The following is a 24,945-nucleotide window of genomic DNA, read 5'->3' as shown; positions in this document are numbered from 1 at the left end:
CAGCACACAGAGGGGTTCTGGGCTCGAGCACACGCTGAAGCCAGGTCATGATCAGCTTCTTGTTGACCAGCACCTCTCATTCCTGGAGTTATTTGACTCCGTGACAATGTGTGTCTTGATCATTTTGAGGAAGATGGAGATGTGGTTGTAGAAGACATCCTGAGGGTGGGGATATGAATGACTTAAAAGACAAAAAGGAACTCAGCATTCCTTTGTTTCTAGTGATTACTGCACGGTGTGTAGCTGCACTGGTTTAATCCTCATCACAGGTCAGAGAAAATAAAACAAAGATGCTACTGTGGCCTGTCAGGACACTTTGCCTGGTGATGCTCATGACTTGATCTTTACCCCTGTGAAGCACTAATCCATTGCAAGAGCCACAGCGTTGTACCTCATGGCTGCTGATGTGGATCTTAACCCAATATCTCTGGATATATGTTACCAGTATTCAACGTACGGTCAGTGCATTATCATTCTTCACTTCATGGGAAATGCATTATTCAGCTGGAGCATCTTTCTTCTTACACAAGTGCATCTCTGTTGGCTTCCATGGGGTCCAGACAGGGAGACTGTGAACGAGGTTAAACTCTCCCACAGAGGTTTCAGCCTGGAAGGATGCAAGCAGTGCAACAGCTCTGTATAAGTAATGTGTATTTATTGATGGGTAGATAGAGATGAGCATCCCAAGTGCCTTCACTGGAGTGGGTTATGTGTGTGCCTGTGTCAGCATCTGTGAGTATGTGCAACTGTGTTTGAATTAACTGAGGTGCAAAAATGGAATCAGTGTTTCTCTGGAGCCCTGAAGAGCGACGTGTATGGACCAAGAGAGGGCCCAAAGAGGTGTCAATTCCAGGACTGGGATGGGAGCAGCTCTCCTTAGATGCAGGGCTATTTTTATAATCAGAAGTAAAGCAAGGAAATAGTCAGAGTCTTTTGGCCAGTGATTTATTACAGAGAGGAGGATTCATGACAGAGATTGAGGGCAGGGAAGATGTTAAAGCTATTTAGTTCCCTTTGGACTGTGAGTGATCTGAGCTTTGGTTGAAGGGGAGGGGAGTGGGGAGACAACTAAGGAAGGTAGGCAGCTGGGGAAGGAAAAATACTCAGGCGAATGGTTTCCCTGTGATATATTCGTATCTCCTTTAAGGGCTTATTTCAGGTAAAACAGACTTAAGAAAATGGTGTAGGATTTAAATGGACTCAATTGTCTTCAGAGAGATTGAAATAATTCCTAAATGAGTGTTTTTAGTTGAGCACAGAGAGGCCGCTAATCTCTCTGGTTCCTCGGAGCAGGGCTCACACTGGTGACACGGAGGCAAGTGGGAAGATGGAACAAACAAGTTCAAGGGGGAAGGAGACAGAGGAGGGTGTCAGGTGAAGCAACATTGGAAGGTTCTCAAAGGGCTGCCACCTCAGGGGGTATGAAGTGGTTTTAGAAGGTGCCAGATCTTCAGGGGACCAAGGAAGGCCTGTAAATTCAAGGTTGTCAGGCTGACGCCTTAACCCCCATGTACTGCTGATGTTTACCACACAATTATCCTTCCCCCTTTGCTTTGTACCATCACTGAGTGTTGCTGATGGCCTCAGGATAGAGCTCCTTTAGAGCTTAAGCTGAGAAGAGACATGCAGAGCCCACTGCACTTTGAACCCTCCCTCACACAGGTTTAATAGCCTTTTGGTTAGTAGCTCTGAATGCTCCACACTGCAGGACCGCTGGCTTCAGCAGCACCAGGGAAAGGAGGAAACCCCACCTGACTGTAGTTTATTAATGCAGAGAGACTCCATCTCTGCACAAGGGAGAGTGAAGAGCTCACAGAAGTCCCCAGCTGGCGTGGGTGAGAGGAGGTGGCACCAGCAAAGATAGGAGAGCCAAGATGTGAACCTCTTGTTAATGATGACAGAGAATTATTGTTTCTTACTTCACTTCTTCCTCTTAGAACTGTGTTCTTCATTTATAATCAGAAGCAGAAGGTTTTTTTCCCCTGGTGAAGTAAATTTGGCCTGGTTTTACTCCGAGTCTTATCTAGGGACAGTGATTCTAGGAGAATCTGACAAGCCCTAGAGACTTGCAGAGCAGTAATTTATTGCTTTTCATTGCAAAGCAATAAATCCATGTACAGTAGTGAATAAGCAGTGTCTGAGAGGCCCCATCCAACCTGTGCTAGTGAATCTAAGGATCCTGGGGGGATTTGTCCTGAGAAGCAAAGGTCAGTTGAAGATGATGGCAGAGGGAAGAGGGGCACCAGGCAGGCATCTTGTGACCCGGTCAGTCGTCCACTTCAAGACGTTGGGCTAAAACTGAGAAATAAGGTGATAGTTTTGGTAAATAATTTAGCCAACAAAACCAGAGCATTAAAACGAGCCCAGCTGTTTGCAGCTTGAGAATCAATTTAACAAACCCCAAGTCAGCAAAAGCTAGTGTAATGATTGCCCTTTCCATAGTGAGTGTCCTGTATGTCCTGTGTCCAATTTGACAGGTCTCATGGGTGTCTCAGATGCTAATGTGTCTCCAGTGGCAGTAGACAAGCCATGTTTAAAAAGAAGACAGGAAACCTGGAGAGGGGCTTTGGACAAGGGCCTGTAGGGACAGGCCAAGGGGAATGGCTTTAACCTGCCAGAGGGGAGACTGAGATGAGCTCTTAGGCAGAAGCTCTTCCCTGTGAGGGTGCTGAGGCACTGGCACAGGGTGCCCAGAGAAGCTGTGGCTGCCCCATCCCTGGCAGTGTTCAAGGCCAGGTTGGACACAGGGGCTTGGAGCAAGCTGCTCTAGTGGAAGGTGTCCCTGCCCGTGGCAGGGGTTGGAGCTGGATGAGCTTTAATGTCCCTTCAGCCCAAACCAGGCTGGGATTCTATGGTTCTCTGTTTGAGCCAAGACCTTAAACTTTGAGCATTTAAGAGCATAACCCACAAAACTGTAACCGGGCTCACACCAGCATGTTGTCCACATGGGACATGGTGGTTCCTGCTCCCTTTATCTCCCTTGTTCATGACTGCAGCCTCCATGCAGCACCCAGTATCCTGCCAGGCCCTGCAGAGCTTCAGCAATTCAAGCAATGGAGTGCCATATTCATTGCCAATTCCGTGCTTGGCTCCCGCACCCGAGGTGGTGACTCGCTTGACTTTGCTCATGCTGTAGTGATGATGAATATTTACAGTCAGCTCCTCCGCTGCTAGCTCCAGACACAAAGCTCTGGAGATGCCAGGAAACCCCAAGTGTCTCCTCTACCACCTTGGCTTCTCAGAGTAATTCCTGCTCCTCTCTGGTGCAGATGAAGTTGTTAGCATGCAAGGCAGCAGGAGCACAGGCTGTGCTGGGAGCAGAGTGACACGGTGTGTGCAGGGGAGAGCTGCAACGAGCACAGGTTTGGTAATTAGGCTCTTCAGCACAAGCTGCAGTAAAGGGTTATTCAGGGACAGGTGTCTCGGGGACAAGAGGGGAAAGAGGGATGGCAGAAGGGGAGCATCGTCCTTTTGTCAGCATTATTCAGTATGGTACACGCTCAGGATCATGTTCTTTACTGCAGACCAGTGGGAGGGGAGCATAACCATTGCAATGCACACACCTTGTCTCTGCAGCACCTTCAAGGCAAGTGCCCTCGAGCCATTTACAGTCCGAGGCCCTTAAGGAAGTGTCATTTATTCATAGAAAGCACCATTCATGCCCAAATACTGCTCTGGCATCACTCACAGTGGGCCCTTGTATTCCCCTCTAAGTGACATGATGGAAACGCAAACCATTAGATGAAAGCAAGGACAGATTAGACAGCAGAAGTGCATGGGGCAGTAGAGACCCAAGAAAGGTGAAGAGAATGTGGGGCCCAAGGTGGGAAGGCAAAGGTTCTATCATACGTGGCAGCCAAGGACACAGAGGGGAGGGAAAGCGGACCGTGGGTATTGCAGCTTCAACTGAATAACTCAGCATGCGAGTCTGTGTGTGTCCTTCAGTTTTATCTGTGGCTATGAACATCCCAGCCTGAACCACGTATGGCCCCTGGTGCAGTGGGGTCCTGTGCTTGGCTGAGGCCTCGAGGGGCTGCACATCACTTACTGCTCCAGAGCCAGACCACCAGGTCACTGGCCACCATTCCACTGTGTGCTGTGGAAAAGCCTTCTGCTGAGGACACCTTGTACTTCCCTTTTCTGATTGTGCACAAGGGTTTTACAGTCTTTGCTCAGCAATATTTGCTGCGAGGAGATGCCCACCTGAGCACTTTCTTATCAGTTTTTGCAGTGTCTGTAGGGGAGGACAGGCCCTGGGCTGCTCAGCACCCAGGGAATGAGGAGCTGCCTCCGCAGTGTAACTGTCTGAGGGTAAGGTTAAAGGTTAAAACATGGTACAGCCATTTAGGGAAAATAACAAAGACATAACAAAGATGCCTGCACTCTCCCCACACAGCTGCTCTCTCCTGCACCAGATTATCTGCCCAGGTCTGGCTTGACATGAAGGGAGCAGGCATGGGTATGGTCTAGTTTGTGCTTGTCCGTGAGTGGGCACCATTGTTGCATGTGCTGGTAACTCCTTCTCTTCCTCTCTTCCTTGCACAGTACAAACAAGTGGAGCAGTACATGTCCTTCCACAAGCTCCCTGCAGACATGCGGCAACGCATCCATGACTACTATGAGCACCGCTACCAGGGGAAGATGTTTGATGAGGAGAGCATCCTGGGAGAGCTGAGTGAGCCCCTCCGGGAGGTAAGGAAGTAGCACTGAATGGGCAATGCATGTTCCTGTCCTGTCCCCTTTGGCAGCTGGGGAGTTCCCAGTGTGCAGTGTTCTGTCCCAGTGCTTTGCAGAGGACACCACCAGCGATGGGAGTGGTGGGAGGCCAGCTTTCCCATTAGCATTGTCTCTGGGTGTGCTCTGTGTGTCTGATCAGCCATAAAGGTCCTGTTTCACTTGGGGCTGTACCTGTTCTGTGCTGTGCCTACCTTTCTGGGGGAGCAAGGCCAAGAAGAGCCGGGTCTTCTTGGGTATGTCTCCGTGGGAGAGAGTTTCACTCAGAAGGAATGACTGTCCTATCCCTTGGTGTACGCCTGGTATTCCCTTGATTTGGTCATGGCAGAAGTCAGGGCTGTGGAGAGAGAAACCCAGGCCCTTTGGTGTTTGCAGGACTCCTGCCTGAGTCTGTTAAAGGCTGCAGCACAAGTGATGTCTGACGTAAAGGGTGCAGTGTGCAGGCTGTGTTACCCACCCAGCATGTGAACAGGTACATCTTGTCAACTTCTGAGGCTGTCGTGATATCTGGCAATGTCATCCCCTTTCCCAAAGTGCCCCTGTAGGAGACACTCTGGAAGGTGTCATTACCTCACACTTCTGGAAGCCCTTTTCCCTCCCCAGACAAACATGCATGGCTGCTTCCGACTTGTGCTCCCTAATCTGTATCTCATGTATTTATATAAACCTCTCTGCAGTGTGGTGGCCTCATCTGTGCTCCAGACATCAGCTGTAACAGCACATAGAGTCCAAGGAAGGAGAAACCTTCCAGCAGGGCCCACACTTCAAACAAGCATTTACAGAAACCCCCTTCCCTCACTGAAGCCCGGCAATGCAGGTTCTCCCTAGTTTATGCCTCCAATATATTATCCACCAGCACTAGAAGAGGTTTTCCTTTTGTCTTCTTCCCCCCAGTAAAGCACTTCCATAGGAGAAAGAAGAGCTGAGGACCTACCAGCCTTACTTTAAAACTAGTTTGGTCAAAGACTTAAAGGGCAACCCTGAAAAGAACCCCAGTGAGGAGCAGACAGATGCTTCCCAGCCCTCCTTCTTCCTGCCCCAGTCATCCAGGTGCCTCTTCCCTGCTTGGCTGGGGTGCCCAGTGCTGAGGTGCTTCACTCAGTATCACTTTCTGCTGCTCTCCAAGTCTGAGCTGGCACAGAGCAGCTCCTGTGCAGTGGAAAGTGCTGTCACTCCCTGGGAGTGACAGCCAGCCACAGGAGGAGGCACAGTCCCTGTCTGCTCTGGACAGCTGAACAGCTCAACTGGGTTTCCTTCACCAGAGGCTGATGATCCATCCATGCCCAGTGACCTGTGGGCACCTCTCCCTCCCCTCTCTTCACCCTATCCCCATCTGCCTCTGAGCTCCTTGGCACATTTGTGCTGTTCAGCATCTATTTGACAAGCAAGGGCAACACAGACCGTAGGGCTGCCAAGGTGAGTTATAACATTCTCCCAGAGAGGAGCCCTGAGCTTTTTCACCCAGCATTTCACTCGTGCTCTGCACCTCTCTCCTAGCCCAAGGTTTCCTGCAGAAAGAGGTTTACTGTGTGTGTTTGGGAGGTTGGGGTTTTTGTCCCTGCTCAGAGAGAAAGCATATGAATGGAAGCAGTGAGGCATGAAGCTGTCAGCCTCAGCTCACACTGTACGTGCTCTGAGCATCCGGGGCCCATTCTAGCCCACACTAGGGAAGCCAGACAAAGGGAACAGCATTTCCCCCCTTACTTTATAGTGTACAGTTCAAGTGGGGAAACTTCATCATTTATTAGATGTAGACTAAATATATGTGTCTTTTTCTTCCCCAACTTTCCTCCCCTTCCCTCCCTTCCCCTCTCTTTCTTTCTCTCCTACATCACATCATGCTCAGGAAATCATAAACTTCAACTGCAGGAAGCTGGTGGCTTCTATGCCCCTCTTTGCCAATGCAGATCCCAACTTTGTGACATCAATGTTGACCAAGCTGCGGTTCGAGGTGTTTCAGCCAGGGGATTACATCATCCGGGAGGGCACCATTGGCAAGAAGATGTACTTCATCCAGCACGGGGTGGTGAGCGTCCTCACCAAAGGCAACAAGGAGACCAAGCTGGCAGACGGCTCCTACTTTGGAGGTGCATGTCGGTCAATCGTCATTACACAGCAGTACCCACTGTGCTCCTTAGCTTGCCCTGGGTGCCCTGGGGTGGGAGCACGTGGAGCTGCTTCCCCAGGCACTTCTCCTCCACCCTCTGTTCATCTCAACTGTGTGGCAGCTTCCCGGTGTAGTAAATGGTGTAGTGGGAAATGAGTGGGACTCATGGGCAGTTCAGGAGTATAGATAGCAAGTAGCAAAACGGAGAAGGGAAACTGGGCTCTTGCACCTTCATTTCTTTTTGCCCTAAGCAGACTGACAGATCTGTGAAGCTGAGAACCTAAAGGGAAAAAATGGAGCATTCTCCAAGTGCATTCCTGCTGTTTTCTAGTCCTGCTGTCTGGCATCTATTATATGAGGTACAGGATAAACGTGGAGGAAAACAACATAGTCCATCTTCCAGCCTGTGGCTCAGCAAAATGATGGGGTCAGCAGGCAGAGGTAATCTGTCAGCAGCAGAGCTCGGGAACAGGGGAACTGGCATGAGATCAGGAAAGCCTGTAAAAGAAGATTTGAGATAGTGCTCTTATGAGCAACACAGAGAAATCCATCCTGTCAGAGCCATGTGAAGACCTCACTGAGCCCCAGACAGCCAGCTCTCTGGTAGATGCGTGTTTCAGTGCACACACTGAATGCCCCAAAATTAATGGCTTACTGAGAGGGGGCAGGAGGTAACCTGCTTTGCCTTCCCTTCTCTAAAGCCTTTTCTCTATTAGAAAATCCCTATCATGCATTTCCTACACTCCTACGCTCAGTTCCTATGAAACAACCTGTCTGCATCTACCTGGAGTGCAAGGACTCTGCATGTTCCTAACAAATTAGGTCAGTTTGCTGGGGTTTGGAGTTCCAGGATTGGAGACAATGCTTTGGGATAGACCCAGAATGAATCCTTAGCGTGGTGTTGTGGCTTGACACCCAGCATTCAGCACAGAGAAGAGTGCTGTCAGTCTCTAAGACACGCCATCTGTCTTCAGGTGTCTGCCTTAGATGCCCACAGTCTGTGTGTAATCAGTGGAAAACCAGGAGACAGGAGCTCTCTGCTGAGTGCATGAGGAGTGCCTGTGCCAAAGTCAGACAAGGGCTTTCTGTTCTGTAATAAGCTGAGCACCCTCCTAAGAGTAGTTGACTGCAGGCTAAATAAACCAAGAGTTAGTAGGTGCCACGAACTTGTCTTTTCCTGACAATCTGTAACCTTGTGTCATATCGTACAATCCCATACTGGTTTAGGCTGGAAAGGACCTCAAAGGTCCTCCAGTTCCAAACCCCTGCCATGGGCAGGGACCCCTTCCACTAGAGCAGCTTGCTCCAAGCCCCTGTGTCCAACCTGCCCTTGAACACTGCCAGGGATGGGGCAGCCACAGCTTCTCTGGGCACCCTGTGCCAGCGCCTCAGCACCCTCCCAGGGAAGAGCTTCTCCCTAAGAGCTCAGCTCAATCTCCCCTCAGGCAGGTTCAAGCCATTCCCCATGGCATGTCCCTACATCCCTTGTCCCAAGCCCCTCTCCAGGTTCCCTGCAGCCCCTTCAGGCACTGGAGCTGCTCTCAGGTCTCCCCTTCAGGAGCCTTCTCTTGTCCAGGCTGCCCCAGCCCAGCTCTCTCAGCCTGGCTCCAGAGCAGAGCTGCTCCAGCCCTTGCAGCATCTCCATGGCCTCCTCTGGCCTCGCTCCAACAGCTCCACGTCCCTCTTGTGCTGCTGCCCCAGAGCTGCAGGGGGCGTCTCCCCAGAGCACGGCCGAGGGGCAGGATCCCCTCCCTGAGCTGCTGCTCACGCTCTGGGGGTGCAGCCCAGCACACGGGGGGTTCTGGGCTCAAGCACACACTGGAGCCGGGTCATTGGGAGTTTCTGCCAACCAACACTCCCAAGTCCTTCTCAGGGCTGCTCCCTCCAGCCTCCTCCAGCCTGTGTTAGTGCTGGGCATTGCCCCAGCCAGTGCAGGACCTTGCAGATATCTACAAAAACCTTTGAAAAGACAGATGTTCTGGTGTTGGGATCAAAGTTATGCGCAGGCATCAAGCCACAGTCAGCAAAGAGCCTTTACTACAAATCCAGAGAGAGAGCTAGCTTCAGCGAGAGCACAGCTTCGCCTTCTCCTCCCAGTGCCCACGAGGAGCTGGAGAAGGACAGCTTCTCCAGTCTGAATGCCCAAATGATATCTTTGATAATCCGCCATCCCAAAACCTGCCTGGCTAATGGGATCGTCAGAATCATGGAGCTGTGTTTTGGGAGCAGCTGCCACAGCTGAGCTCCCGGTGCTGTAAACCGTTACTGCACACGCAGGATGTTAGCCCTGCTGATGTTCTTAGGGGGAGAGGAGGAAGAGTCCAGCTGGAGAGGCGACAGGGTGGCAGGAAAGTGGTGATGTCCGTCCCCATGTGCTCAGGCTGGCTCTTTCCTTGCAGAAATCTGCCTGCTGACGCGGGGCCGGCGCACGGCCAGCGTGCGAGCAGACACCTACTGCCGCCTCTACTCCCTCTCCGTGGACAACTTCAACGAGGTGCTGGAGGAGTACCCCATGATGCGGAGAGCCTTCGAGACAGTGGCCCTGGACAGGCTGGACAGGATCGGTGAGTAGAAGGTGGGGGGGGGGGGTCTCCTTCCCGTTGCCTGCTGCTCTGGCAGCCCATCTCCAGCCTTTGTCCTTAGGTCCTTTGATGGAGTTGGGAACTGAAGGAGATCATAGAATCATAGAATGGTTTGGGGTGAAAGGTTAAGGTCATCTAGTTCCAACCCTCTTGCCATGGGCAAGGATACCTCACTCTAGACTATGTGACCCAAGGCGCTGTCTAACCTGTCTCTCTGTGCCTGACTTCAGCTCCTACCAGGAGCCCTGTTCACAATCAGTTAAGTCTGCATTCTTCTCTCTCTTTGCTCCTTACACCTAAACATTTTTTGCCAGCCTCTGCTTCCATTCATTCCCAAGATCAGTGTGAGGCCATGAGGGCCATGCTGGTGCATTCACTAGAGTTTGAATTTTAGCTCAAAATCCATAAACATAGTCAGTAAAAACCTCCCCCCCCCCAAAGCAAACACAAGTAACCAAATGGTCTTAATGCCTTGTTGCAGCACAGTGACCCCCACCTTGTCCACTGGGAGACCTAAGCTCTTCTGCAAGCACCCCTGTCTAACTAGGGAAGAGAAGGATAACATTCTTTGGTCACAACCAGAGATGTCTTAACACAGAGATTAAGTGACTTATGCAAGGACAGGCAGGAATTCTTTGCAGAGTTGAGGACTGAGCATTTCAGAGTCCTGTGCTAACTCCTTTAGCTGCTTATTTTACATCTCTTCACAGTGCATTCATTTTCATTGCTTTCCAGAATCCAAAAGGTCAATGCAGGGCTGAGTACAGTGCAGAAGGAGAGGAGGATGATGGGGTGAGGAGGGTAAGGAATAAGCTGGCATCCCAGCAATGGGTGCAGTGCCTCTGGGGCTGCTCATGCCAAGAGCACTGTATTCTGGGCATCTCATTACCTGCTGCAAATCAGAAGTGTGACCCCTGAGTAAAAGGGTAGGAGCTTAATATGTAGAGTTTGGCAGAGTCTATGATAATGAGGCCCTAGTGTAAGTAGCAAGAGTCCCATCATTTAGGTTATTTAAATTTCACTCTAAAACTGCTGAGAAAATGAAATGTCAGGCGCTGGCAGGGATGGTCTAACTTGACTTTATCAAATCTTCCATATTTAGGTGGTCAGAACTGCTCAGGATCCTAGCTTGATGCTTTCTTTGGCTGTGTGTCCAGGTGGGCAGGCTGTCCTGTGTCTGTGTGCTGCTGCCCACCTACCTAAAATTCATGGAAAATTCCAACCCAGCTGAGAGAACCTCACGTGTTTCTGCCATCAGAGGAATTCCTTCCTTCCACAGGCAGCTGCAAAATATCAACACCAAGTCAGGAGGTAACACAGGAACCACAGGCCCTTTGGTGCAGAACTCTGGCATTAGCCTCCCCTCCTTTTGCCATTCTGCTGACCTGAGACACCATCAGTCCCTGTGTCGCAGAAGAGGCAGAACTCTTCAGGGTCAGACACTGAAAATCCTTCTGCTACCCTTGTTTCCCTGGCAGCCAGACCTGAGAGCTGCCTGTTCTTTTAACTTTACATCCTCTACTGTTGTGAAATAGCAGCTTCGTAGCGGTTTCCAACCCTGTTGTGCCCTGCAGTCTTTGGTTTGATTTTCCTGAAAGAGCCTTAGTGATTTATGTGTACCCAGCTCTTTAAAATAAGGCATTTCTTCACTTCCCTCTGAAACTTGCACCATCCAGAAAGAGCAGTGCGTTAGCTGTGTAACAGCATCTGACTTTTTTAGGTGTCAAGATGACTGCATTCTGCTTGGTCTCTCTCTGAAAGCAAAGGGATTATTCGACTAGAGTGAAGTTAAGAAACAGAAATTCATAAAAGCTGGGTATGAACAGAAGCAGGATCATGGTTTTGGTTCCTGTTATGTTCTGCTCAGAATTTGGACACAAGGTGGAAGCAAATGGGAGCCTCTTTCCGAGTCAGTGGTGCATTCACTAGCTCCCTCCTACCCAGACAGCAACATGTCCTTGAGAAGCCCATGCGTCACTGAGAACACAAAATGTTTCAGAGGGCTCTTCCACAGTTCTGGTACCAGGATAGGAGCCATCCAGTTCCCCCGTGCAGTACAGGGAGAAAAATCTCAGTCCATTCAGTCACAGTGGCTGCAGAGATTTTTACAGGGTTACCACCTACATGGAGGATTTGGAAAGCATGGTCTAAGCTTGTCGAGGCAGCAAGGAGGCAGGATCAAGATGTAAGACGTTATCCCTTGAAGCAACAGCAATAATACTGGTCAACAGGAGGTGTGATGATGCAGAGCAAATGCAGTTTGAAAGCCTGTGGCTAAGGGGAAAGTGCAGGGCAGATGCCCTATCTCCTCCTGTTTGTGGATGGGCAGTGCAGCAGCTTGGAAACTGTCATTGATGGTTCTGCAAAGAGCATGTTGGTGGATCCTTCTAACCTCTGTTGTTAATGGGAATTGGTAGTGGCATCCTGCCTGTTCCATGTATTGCTTGGGAAGATGTTTTCCAGAGCTCTTTAAAGACTGGCAGGTGTTATTCTCCATGATTTGACTAAGGCTGGGTTCTACAAAGACTTGTGTCTGAGTAACTTCAGACTCTAAAGAACTCCTCACCCTGCAGAATATCACATACCCCACTTTCTGCAGCTTCAAATGGAGACTAGAGACATTTAGGCTGATCACTGATTAATGATCATTTTATCACACATTAAATCTTCCATTTTTTCTTGTTAGTGACCAAGCTGTGACAGTCTTTGCAGTATTTCTGCGGGGAAATGAGTTGTTCTTTTCTCCAGTGAGTAATTCTTTGTCTGACGAGCATTTGTGAATGTCCCAGTTTGTGATGCACCACTTACTTACACAGGTCGCATCGTTCTGTTCCTGCCTGGCTTTGAAACTGGCTTTCAGTGACCACTGAAGCTTAAAATTAGATTTTCACAAACATTTGCACTTGTAAAACACAGTGTTCGTTGAAAGTAAATACAAGACAGGGCGTGAGTATTGTTGAATCAAAAGTCACTGATGCGTCCCCAAAACTACTGAGGGACAATTACTTCCAGTGGTGGCTGTGCTGTAGTAAACACCATCAATGTCTGGGTGAGGTTGCTCCCCATCCGTATCAAGGTCACTGGTGGGAGCTGACAGTACATTTACAGCCAGAAGAAGTTACTTGTTCTTTTGCATCAGGCTTTTTTCACCCCCTAGTTTGAAATGGTTACATTTTGAAGGCCAGTTGTAGATGTTTTGATACAAGGATCCCAGTTAAGTCAGGACTTCCATTGCCTCCAGTCATTACAGATGCTAAAACACCAGAAGCTCAGACAACGCAATACGAGTCTCCAAATAAAAAATACTGTTGTGGTACAAGAGTGTCAGTTTGAGATCTTATAGTGGTGGAAGTTTTAAAAGCTTTGTCATGCAAACAAGCCACAAAAATAGATGTTCCCAACCCTTTGCCTGTGCAGCCTCTTTGTCAGCTCGTGACCATGCTTCTGCAATTGAAATCCTGTTGGGTTTGTGACCCCACTTGTCCAGGTCATGACTAATACTGTGGGATCTGCTGCCTCAGAGGAAGGGCTGGTGTTAGGTGAGGGGAAGCATGAATGAGATCTGGGATCCATGCCAGGCTCTGCCACACATTCCCTCTTTGTCCTTCGCGTGCCTTTGCTCTGTGCCTCAGTTCCTCAGCTCTTCCACAGGTAAAGTAAGGCTAACAAAAGTGGAGCTTGGTCTTTGAATGCCTCTCCGCTGCCTGCTCCATGGCAGGTGCCCTGCAAGATCAGATGGATAAATGGAACAGGCTGAAATGTGTATAAATAAACCAAAATGAAGTCAGCATAAATTTTATACTGTATCTACACTGTAGGATAGATTTGTTTACTGTATGCAGGTGAGTAGCTCCAAAGAGCTGCACATGTGAAGTGAGCAAGTAGATTTGGTTGTGAGGAGAGATAGATAGATAGATAGATAGATAGATAGATAGATAGATAGATAGATAGATAGATAGATAGATAGATGCTTCTTATTCAAGACTGCTGATGCAGGCACAAGTGATGTAAGGATAGAAGTTCCTCTGTCCCAGGTATACAATGCTAGAGTGTGTGCTCTGGGAGAAAGCGTTCTTTCAAACTCACATTGACCTCTTCCTTAAGGCAGTGAAATCATAATCCAAGTGCTGAGCAAGAGAGGTTGCAATGGCTGACATGAGGTAACACAGTTCTACTCCATTTTGTCTTCCTGGTTATCTGAATAACCCACAAACGGGACTGCTCATGAGGACTCAAATTTCAGGTACCACTCTGTGTATTCGTCTGACATGAAATCCTCTCCCCTCATTCCAGCACTACAACTTTTACAGTCAGCAGAGAGAAAAAGGCATATAGAGTATGACAGGTCTTCTGCTATGGTGGCTAGCTGAAATGGCTTAGGTGAATCACCCCTGGAAGTGCTGTCTAGCCCAGGTATGCAGGATAGGAGCTGGACTTCAACAGGAATTGAATAATGGAATGTGAAAGCCAGTGTTTTCTGTTTAGCCTAAGGCAAAACACCAGCAAATCAGCAGCCATGAGTCACTTCAGCTTAATCAAGGTGAATTGGCAACTGTGTTCATCTCATAAAATGCCATTTCTCTTGCAACTCTAAGCAGAAAATAAAGCTCAAGACACCCCAGTAGAAGGGACAGTGCAGGGTGGTGGTGGGATATCAGGAGACCTGTCTTTAACTTTGTAAATGACCTTGGTTTACATCAGTTCATCCCAGCCCATGTCCCTTGCAGGGTGCAAATTCTCCAGAAAATTTGGTCTTCTGGGCAGGAGTCACTACTATTGCAAATGAGTACTGGCTAACGGGGAGAAGTGGAGCAGTGCTGGGAGCGTTGTAAGAGATACTGCATAGTACTACCTACTATCCTGGGCTCAGCAGTAGCAGTCATTTTTTCTCCTTCTTAGTAGCTGGTGCAGTGCTGTGGTTTTGACTTTCAGCCTGGGAACAGTGCTGATAACACCGATGTTTTTAGTTACTGCTCAGTGATGGTTACTCTGACCAAGGACTTTCTGAGCCTCATGCTCTGCAAGGGAGGAGGCGAAGCAGGGAGGAAGCAGAGACAGGACACCTGACCCAAGCTAGCCAAAGAGGTATTCCATACCACAGCACATCATGCCCGGGATGTAACTGAGAGTTACCTGAAAGGGCTGGTTCGCTGCTCGGTCGGGCTGGGTATCAACGGGTGGTATTGTATTCTCTTCTCATTATTTCCCTTATCATTATTATTATTGGTGGCAGCAGCAGTGGTTTGTGTTATACCTTAGTTACTGGGCTGTTCTTATCTCAACCTGTGGGAGTTACATTCATTCCATTCTCCTCCCCATCCCTCTGGGAGTGGGGGTGAGGAAGGGAAGAAAGGGGGGGAGTGAGCAAGAGGGCTGCCTGGCTGACTTATGGCCTGGGCTTAAACCATGACACCTGCCTACATTGGTCACCCAAGCTGTCAGTTCCTTATATATAAAGAGAGCCAACTGCACAGATCTTGGCTATCTATCTGCATCAAAATAAGCTACTTTTTTAGATCCCATTTTACCATTCCATCAACTTTAATTTTCAATCCTCTTTAATTACATGAAGTAAGACTTGCTTCCCAGCCACTCCTCTGGCCTCATGGGACTTTTCCTGCCTTGAAGGCCATTCAGTAGCTGTCTGCAAGAAGAGCAGGCTGCAAAGCACAGAAGTGACAGGAAACCAGTTCCAGAATGTCTGGAGTCTTCCAGAATGTGTCCTTGTCACAGCTGTTAGTGCTAGGAGGGCACTGAGAATTGAGTGCAGGAGCTTTGGCTCCAGATAAAAAAGCACTTCTGCCACTTTGAGGAGAAGGCAGTTCCTTGGCTTCAACCACCAGTGGTAAGTAAGAGCCAGGACTCTGTGCTTCAGGCAGCAAAGGGCATCCCAGGCACTCCAGAATTGCACAGCTCTTACACCTCCTCAGGGATATTGACAGTCACATTCCTCTAAGAAATTCTGTACTCAGTTTATTTTTCTGCAGAGCTCTGTATGATGGGCATAAATGTGAGGAGTGGAGGCAAGAGCTTCATTTTTGTTTACCTGTCATGAGGTTCATCAGCTCACATTATTCACCATTTGACCTACAGCACTTTGGCCCAGTTAAAAGGGATGTTCTGTCTATTAAGAGTTGCCATATATTTTGGAAGGTACTACTTGGTTTATGGAAGAAGGGGAACAATCAATGGCAGGGCTGAGCTGTTCAGGGAGGGAAAACCTCCCCTTGGAAAGATGGGAATTGCCCATTTTGAAGTTTTGAATGCATTATTGTTGAAGATGTTACCAAGAAACATTCGGTGACCCTCCCCAGTACAGTGTGCTCTACACTGATCACATTGATTTCCCTTTCAGTGTGGCTTTCCTGCAGTAAAATCCCTGCGTACAAGTCTAACTCCATGTAGTTTTGCAGAGGACAGAACAGGGGAAGAGAGCTTGTTGTACCCTGGAGCTTGAAGAATTTGGCTTTAGCCCCACAGCGTATGCAGCCTTGTGCATATCAGGGCATAAGAGCAGTAATGATAATTACTGCAGAGCACTTTGAGAGCTGCACGTCGCAGCTGTGATGTATTGACACAGCCAAGCTCTCAGGGATGTTCATCTGAATTGGTGTCTAGAGCAGATTTGTTAACAATGCTGAATGCTTCTGTGGATGCTCCTAGAACTAATCCAGCTGAATCAGCTTTGCTTCCAAGCTTTGCTTCCAAGGGTACTTCAATTGTGAGCAGAAGCCTTCACATGACAGTTGACACAGTTCACTGTGGGTTAAGTTACATCTGAGAGAAAGGCTGGAACAGGAAAGGCAGCCCAGATTCTTACTGGGAGTTAAGAATTATTTTGAAATCTCTGTTCCAGCTAATTTCATACCATCATGAAATCATGGAATGGTTTGGGTTGGAAAGGACCTCAAAGCTCATCCACCTCCAACCCCTGCCACAGGCAGGGACACCTTCCACTAGAGCAGCTTGCTCCAAGCCCCTGTGTCCAACCTGTCTGCATCTACCTGGAGTGCAAGGACTCTGCATGTTCCTAACAAATTAGGTCAGTTTGCTGGGGTTTGGAGTTCCAGGATTGGAGACAATGCTTTGGGATGGACCCAGAATGAATCCTTAGCGTGGTGTTGTGGCTTGACACCCAGCATGCAGCACAGAGAAGAGTGCTGTCAGTCTCTAAGACACGCCATCTGTCTTCAGGTGTCTGCCTTAGATGCCCACAGTCTGTGTGTAATCAGTGGAAAACCAGGAGACAGGAGCTCTCTGCTGAGTGCATGAGGAGTGTCTGTGCCAAAGTCAGACAAGGGCTTTCTGTTCTGTAATAAGCTGAGCACCCTCCTAAGAGTAGTTGACTGCAGGCTAAATAAACCAAGAGTTAGTAGGTGCCACGAACTTGTCTTTTCCTGACAATCTGTAACCTTGTGTCATATCGTACAATCCCATACTGGTTTAGGCTGGAAAGGACCTCAAAGCTCCTCCAGTTCCAAACCCCTGCCATGGGCAGGGACCCCTTCCACTAGAGCAGCTTGCTCCAAGCCCCTGTGTCCAACCTGGCCTTGAGCACTGCCAGGGATGGGGCAGCCACAGCTTCTCTGGGCACCCTGTGCCAGCGCCTCAGCACCCTCACAGGGAAGAGCTTCTGCCTAAGAGCTCATCTCAGTCTCCCCTCTGGCAGGTTAAAGCCATTCCCCTTGGCCTGTCCCTACATCCCTTGTCCCAAGCCCCTCTCCAGGTTTCCTGTAGCCCTTTCAGGCACTGGAGCTGCTCTCAGGTCTCCCCTTCAGGAGCTCTCTCAGCCTGGCTCTAGAGCAGATATCCCGTTATTTATTTAATGTGAAAATGATTACCACAACAGAGCAGCTCAGGGTACAAGTAACCCCCAGGCAAGGGAGGGCAAAGACCACCATCAGCCGTCTGAGCAGTGTGTTCAGTACCCAGTCCTGTGAATTAGAAGAAGTGAGGAGCTGGAAGAAGTCGCCACGTGGCAGTGGGCAGGCACCATGACAGCAGGGCAGGCAGAAGGCAGGCTAATAAAGTGAGAGTATTTCAAATCATGCAAATTCAGAAAGTGATTTAGTGACCCGAATTCTTCAAGTGCAGCCAGTGGGCTTGGGACTGAATTCTCTTTAATTTCCTCTGTGTCTGTGCAGAGTTTTCACAACAAAAAGCTAATTTTGATGATTTGATGGAAGAGTTAGCGTTGAGTGCTGGCTCCTTTTGTGCAGTCACCTGAGCTTTTCTCCCTGTTCTTTTGTGTGCTCTCTGCAGTCGAGAAAAATGTGACTTTGCGATTCGTTATTAAGCGAGCAACATCTATTTGCTTAGTTTCCATAATTTTACATACCCAGCTCCACTTCAAAGCACCAGTAGCTTTGCTAGGAACCTCTAGGCTCTAAATAGCTTCCTTTTTTAACCCCCTTCTATTTAGCCTATTGTTACAGTGAGGAAAATAGGGAGCTTTTAGAACCCAGAGCACTCCATTGATGGTACTCATTTTTTTCTGACTTAGGGAAGAAATCATATTGAGAACAAAAAACATCAATTGTGCCATGGAGACCCTTGAGTCTTAAGTCCTTTGCCTGATGTTGCTCCTGTAGCTGCCTCAGTCCTGTTAAGGCACACATCCAGGCCAAGGGGTTGCTTTGGAGCCACCCAGTCCTCCCATTATGTTAGCTCAGTACATTTGGATCGTGCTTTTGGGGTTAGGAGAAGTGCTTGGGTAGATTGTTTGTCTCAGTACCTTAGACTCAGCACTTTTTGTGGGATAAAGAACATAGAAGGAGAAACTCTAACATGCAGCCTCCCCGCTTCCGTGATGAGATTAAATTGGAAAGGGGAGTCCCTTTTCCTTTCTCTTAATGAAGCTTCTCCCCAGCTTAGCAAGAACACAGGGCTCCACCGTGGTTCACTGAGCACAGCTCTGAGCTGAGGAACATCATTTCAGTTGGGGTTACATGGGGCCAAACTAATCAGTTCTCTGATTGCTGCCTTTACTGCTCTTCTCTTGAGGCACGGGATGTGGCAGTAAATCCAGAGCAGCAGAAAGGAATTTGAAACCGAAGCAATTCAATATATAAGATGATGATGAGAAATAATCTCAGAACTACCTCCCTAAGCAAAAGTGCCTCCTACTGCCTCATCCCACTGTTGGCTGATGTTCATGCAGGACCTGAGACAGACCTGCCAGGAAAACATCTTCATCCCACCAGTGTTCTCCTGTTCTGATCTGGTGCTGGTTGGAAGGAGGATTTGCTTCAGAAGCACCTAATAAGACTTATATCTCTGTGTGGAAACATGATGTAAATGATGCAATTCATTAGAATGGTGGAACCCATGAGTTCTTCAGTTTGGGAACCAGCTCCAATTTGAATAATGACTCTGACACACTCCTCTGCCCTTCAGTAACTGAAAGAAGCTTTTCAGTCATTTGGTGGTTAATATTCTGGAGCAGAAATTTGAGACTTTCCTGGCAAAAGAGGAAAGCAAAAGTTGATCTAATGAAGAGATTAATAGATTCAAGCTGGGCTCAGGAAGATGGGGAAGTGGAATGTAACGGCAAAGGAGAACTGAAACATTCTGGTTTAAAAACTAACAAACCTCCTAATTCCAAGGGTTTCCATGGAATTGTTTTCTCAGTTTGACACAAATTTCAGGAGCTTTGATCAAAACACTTACAGGAAATCGTATGTATGTTTGGGAAATGTTGGCATATTCTCTGTTTAGTGCTCTGCCAAGGACACCAGAGGCTGCTGAGCAGCTCGTCCTGTGTTATCAAGAGCTTGGGTTATGAAAACATCAATCCCCTCAGTTCATCCGTGCAGCTCTGATTAACATCACTTGGGTTCTCATCTCACTTGAGGGCAGCCTTGAAAATTGCAGGTTATTCAAGCACAGACAAGCAAATCAGAAGCCAAAGATAGGTGATATGGAATTAAAGGAGTGAGCTGAGGTGTAATGATGGAAACACAGAGCAGTTGATGGTATTTAGCTTTCCGGAAATCTGCATTAGCAACACAGAATCAGAACCCCAGACTGCTTTGGGTTAGAAGGGACCTGAAAGCTCATCCAGTCCCAACCCCTGCCACGGGCAGGGACCCCTTCCACTAGAGCAGCTTGCTCCAAGCCCCTGTGTCCAACCTGGCCTTGAACACTGCCAGGGATGGGGCAGCCACAGCTTCTCTGGGCACCCTGTGCCAGTGCCTCAGCACCCTCACAGGGAAGAACTTGTTTCTCCTTTTCCTATCCCTCATCAATCCTCCTCAGCCCGGTTTTGCTACTGTTTGTTATCAGGAAAGCAAATGCCAAAAGGCAGCTTTTTTGCCTGCCTGCTTTGAACGCAGCGTGTTGACTCCCATCTACATCCTGACCTTGCAGTTGTGCAAGGAAGCTACGGATTCCCCATGCTGGGATTTGTACCTTCAGCTCTGAAGAGAATGATTACAAACCTGCAGCTGAATCCCTCTCAAACTCAAGTATGCTGGCCAGGTTCTCTCTTGTTATTCTTATTTAGGTAGGGTGTTCCTTCTCTCCAGACCACAGCAGTTAATATTTCTGTTTCTGTGTAATCAGCTCTTTGTGATTAATGTGTTTGTGAGCAAACAAATGTCATTTTAGTAGATACCAGGTGGAAATTACTGTGTGTGCAGCGTAGCTCTAAGCCATTCACTGTATATTCACTGCAAAAATGCTCTGAAGTTTAAAGGTGACATTCATGCTACCTCTGGTGTGCCAGCCTGCAGGAAGGGCAGGTAGAACTGGGATCACAGGAATACCAGTGCTGTCTATTCCAGTCCAGTTTACAATGAAACAGGTATTATACACTGTTTATATCTCCTACACATTCACTTCCAGTGCAGACAAGCCTTCCAGCAACTATAATGACATTAGGAGCTCCAAACACTCCTTGCTTTCAGAACTGTGTCCTTCCAGGGGCTGGTATTATTCTTCAATGCAGGAAAAGAAAGGTCAGTTCATGTGCCTTGATGTTTTTTTTAGGAGGGAGTGAATAGCAGCAGGTAAAACACAAAAGCATTAAGCATCTTGCTACCCACAACAGACATCGTATCACAAATGCACCAGTTGCAGAACCAGAATCAGTTGCTAGAGCCACATCTTGTCCTTTATAAAGACAGAAACACTTTAAAAAGTACAAGGAAAAATCCTTAGTGTGTTCTTCCAATGCTTAACTACAATCACAGTTAGATTGCTCCTGCTTTCTTTAATGGGCCTGTGTAAAGTCACAGTATCTCACGAGTCCTTCTGGACCTGAAGAGAAAGGTCTTTAACAGCTTCCTTTGTGAAGTTTCATATAATCAGTATCAGATCATCGCTTCTCTGACAGGATTGTACTTACAGATGTTTTCAAGCCTGATCCTTGTGGATATTTTCTGTACCTTTTCATACCTTGCAGCTGGACACTAGAACTAAACCATCAAACCTAGCATGATATGTGGGGTGAAAGATCCATTATACACTAAAGAAATAAAAGCAACACTAGGGATGTCATCTGTGCACAAACCTGTTCCTACATCATTGTGTAAAGGTCTGAGGTGTGACTGGTGTAGGACTGAAAGGAAATTCCACTGGAACCTCACTGGGAACTACTACCCAACGTGGCAGCCCATTCTTAACCATTCCTTCTTGGAAACTAGCAGCTGACCAGTTTAAACCGGAATGCTGTAGGAGACAAATGTAGTATCATTCCATGAACTTAGTAGATAATATCAATGCTCTTGAAAGCTGTGATTTCATGAGTGTGAGACAAGTTTAATGGACATGAGCTGTGCCGCCAGCCTTTAATTCCTAAATCATGACATGATTTGGGGGTTAAAATACAGAAAATGAGGCCCTTCCCCATCCATGCCTCCATCCCCTGCTCTCTGAGTCCACAGCAGTTGGCACCCTGTCCTTTGTCTGTTTGCCCTTGTCCTGTACAGGAGCTAGAAGTGATCAGCCAGGAGAAATGAATCAGGTTCAGGAGGAGGGCGAATACAGCTTCTGATCCAATCCAAACTGGCTGGTGCCTCCTTTGGAGGTGACCCTTCTGCACTCACCCCCCTGAGCTTCAGCTGCAAAGTGAGCTGTGTACAGACACGCAGCCGTAGGGCCAGGGTGCCCCTGCACACACAGACCCACGCAGAGACAACACACAGAGCAGTTCTGGGCTGAACCCTTCAAATCCAAACAGCTTCAGTAGAAATAGCAGAGGTGCTGCCATCAATCCAAACTGGCATATGTTGTCAGGAGAGAGGTCCCTTGAAAAGGCAAGAGCAGGCATCTAATCTGCAGTAATTTTATACGAAACTCATTCAAATCAGCATACACCAGCTCCTTATCAACCAAGTTATTGAGTGGCACGTTAGGAGAACAGAGCTTTAGAAGGCATTATGCACAGAGCCTGACCGTATCAGAAACGCTCTCCTTTGAGAAAGCATTTGTGCCCTGGTAAAAGGTCATCACTGGCAGCATCTCCTACCCCATCACTGAATAGTTCTGTCCTTCAGTCTGGGAGAGTGGATCCATGCAGACCACACAAACTCTTTACACCACTTTTTCCAGCCCACTGCAAAGGTAAAGCACATGCTGCTATTTTGCTGCAGGCATGGAAGTCCAGGTGGACCATGCAGTTCGCTAGCCTGCAGTTCCTTAAAGTCTGGGCTAGAAGAGCACAGCCAAGATGCAGCATGGCTGAGGTCTCTTACTTGAGCCAGCTTGAGCTCTTCCAGCACGCAAAGTCCTTCTGTCCCTTGTTCCTAGAGAAATGTCAACTCAGAGCACTCCAGAGGGAACACGGTACATGACACAGAGGAGGAAAAGAAGAGTAACTGAAGACTCAGGAGACTTCACTGGACTTACATTTATGAGGTTTTCCTTTGCAAACACACACACACAAAATTGCAGCCTTTGGATTTATTCTTTTTTTCTAATGGAAGTTCATATTGTGAGGTTAAAATGGGAATCTTCCAGATTCATGAGCTTTGCTACCCATCTGCCACACTTACCAAAAGAGGCTCTACTGTCTAACTAAAATTGTGTGTCCTGTCAGGCACATTTTGATGGGATCTTTAACACAAGATGTTGATCATAACACAAAAGCAGAAAATGTGATGCTTGTCATCTTGTAGCTGGAACACTGATCCTGTAATGACAGTGGAGGGGAGGCAGTGCCAACAATTTGAGGGAAGTCTGGCAGGAAGCTTTGAGGAGCCCTCCCATTCATTGACATCCCAGAATGACTCTTTCTCTCTTCACTTTCACTACAGGCAAGAAAAATTCCATTCTGCTGCACAAAGTCCAGCATGACCTCAATTCGGGTGTTTTCAACTACCAGGAGAATGAGATCATCCAGCAGATCGTGCAGCACGACAGGGAAATGGCACACTGTGCTCACAACGTCCAGGCTGCCGCCGCTGCCGCATCCACTCCCACCCCTGTCATCTGGACCCCACTGATCCAGGCACCCCTGCAAGCTGCAGCAGCCACCACTTCTGTCGCTATAGCTCTGACCCACCATCCACGCCTCCCAACAGCCATCTTCCGTCCTCCCGTGTCCGTCCTGGGCTCCTTGGGACAGCAATCCAACCAGACTCCAAGACAGCTAAAACGAATCCAGTCTCTAATCCCGTCCACGGGTCCTTCTGCCGTTGGCTCTCCCTCCAGTACTCCGTCCCAGCTGCATACCCCAGGAGCAGAAACCCCTTCCTCCTCCTCCTTCCACATCCAGCAGCTTGCAGGATTCTCAGCAGCCGCTGGCTTAGGCCAGTTCCAAGTGGGATCCCCTCCAAGCGGCTCAAGCCAGGTGGGTTTGAGCAGCACATCCACAGCGGGACTGAGCCAGTTCCAACACGGGAATTCTGGATCCCCCTTAGGTACAGCTCAGTCCTTGCAGCAGCCGCAGCAGCAGCAGCAGCCAGCCCTTTCCAGCAGTGGATTTGGGCATTTCCAGCAAGCCGCAACTGGATCCCCATCAACGTCTCTCACCCAGCTCTCATCAAACTCACCCCCCAGTCTTCTCAACCAGTTCCAGCCCACCACAAGACCACTGCAGGGGGGACAGTTACAGCAGCTCTCGGGCAGTGGGACTTTGGGAGGAGTGAATCACTTCCAGCCCCCTCCTTCTTCCAGCTCTCCATCTTCCAGCCTAAGCCAGCTGGCACAGGGCTCTGGTGGGCCGTCCTCAGGCCTGTGCCAAACACATCCAAGTGCATTAGGATCTTTAACTGGAACGATAGCCCAGCTCCACCAAGAACGGCCACCTTTTGCCTCCATGTCTCCACTACAGCAGTCTGGTGTCGCCTCTCCCTGTTACACCCCTTCTGGCCTTAGTCCTCCTAGTCAGAGCCCAGTAGCAGCAAGAACTTTTCAGTGTGGCCCTCCCGGGGCCTCGGGTTCTCACGGCTCTTTGCTCCTGCCCCAGACCGCCAGCCCACCTTCGCAGATCCTGCAGGCCAAGAGCACGCCGCCGGTGCCGCCGGGACGTCTGAACCAGGACATCAAGTTGATTTCTGCTTCCCAGCCATCTTTGCCCCAAGAGCTGGCTCAGACACTGAGCCAAAGCTCTCATTCCTCTAGAGAATCCATTTCCAGCTTCTCTCCTTTCCCTGGGGGAGGCACTGGACTTCTTGGGAAGCCTTGTAGCTCAATTCCTGGGCGTGTGACTTTACCGCGTCAGCTGTCCTCAGGTTCTTTACCCCATCCGCTGGTGTTTGGGGCCAGCACTGCAGGCGCTGCTTCTCTGACTGCTGGTGGGAGGAAAGAATCCATAGTGCTCACAGGGGACCTGGAACCTGTCAGATCCAAACTGCCCTCCAATTTGTGAGGACTCCTTCTGAGAGCTGGTTCTGTCAGCCCTGCAGTTCAGTTCCTGATCAGACTTCCATGAATCATGTTTTCTTCTCCCCCTCCTTCCCATTGCTTTTTTCTCCATGTCTTTTGTTTAGGTTTAACTGTGATTAGAAACAAACAAAAACCACACGAAAAAAAGAACAAAAAAAGAAGCTAGCCAGGTATTCTTAGAGCTATAGATTTTTGGTCACTTGATTTTATAGAATATTTTAATACATGGAACAAAAGGATATGAGCAAATTTAATCCAACGAGGTAGCACACAGACAAGGCGTGTGCCTGAGCTGGAACATGTGAATGCTCAGCCATAGAAGCCACCAAAAAAAGGTTTTCCTGTTGAGACAAAGATCCGAGGCTGATGTGAGCCATAAAAGAGAACATCAGGTCAGGCCTGTAGCTGGTGATTTTAAGACAGCTCTGCTTGGCATCGCTTTGAACCTGAACCTGACCCACAGCACCTGGTCATGGGGGACTTGGATGGGCCCTGTGAGCGTCAGGTTTTGCTTCCTCCCGGGTTTTCCCCCTGTGACCAGCAGGCTGCAGAATAAGCAAGCAGAGGGGGAGTTTCAGCAGCATAGTCTAGGGCTTTCAGAAGGGCTGAGCTTCTGTTCGGACTCCATCTGAAGAGGACGGAGGTGACCAGCAGGTGGCCTGACTTCAGATGCTTGTCTCTTCCTTACTCCAC

At 48.7% G+C, this 24,945-nt stretch overlaps 1 protein-coding gene across 2 annotated transcripts in view; it reads left to right on the top strand.

The window, feature by feature from the left end:
* Positions 1–24,683, top strand: part of HCN4 (hyperpolarization activated cyclic nucleotide gated potassium channel 4) — a 135,752-nt gene extending 111,069 nt beyond the window's left edge. For both annotated transcript variants that reach the window (XM_057421096.1, XM_057421089.1), the window contains exons 5-8: positions 4,546–4,692; positions 6,581–6,821; positions 9,241–9,405; positions 22,680–24,683. In XM_057421096.1, the coding sequence (XP_057277079.1) occupies positions 4,546–4,692; positions 6,581–6,821; positions 9,241–9,405; positions 22,680–24,235 (2,109 nt within the window). In that variant the 3' untranslated portion in view covers positions 24,236–24,683. The remainder of the gene's footprint in view (positions 1–4,545; positions 4,693–6,580; positions 6,822–9,240; positions 9,406–22,679) is intronic.
* The last annotated feature ends 262 nt before the right edge of the window (positions 24,684–24,945 follow it).

This window comes from Pezoporus wallicus, unplaced genomic scaffold (genome assembly GCF_028554395.1).
Source record: "Pezoporus wallicus isolate ANWC-B61680 ecotype Strahan unplaced genomic scaffold, APGP_CSIRO_Pwel_v1 contig_7731, whole genome shotgun sequence".
NCBI classification, from domain to species: domain Eukaryota; kingdom Metazoa; phylum Chordata; class Aves; order Psittaciformes; family Psittacidae; genus Pezoporus; species Pezoporus wallicus.
Note: the sequence above shows the minus strand (reverse complement) of the source record. Positions and strands in the feature narration are given on the sequence as shown.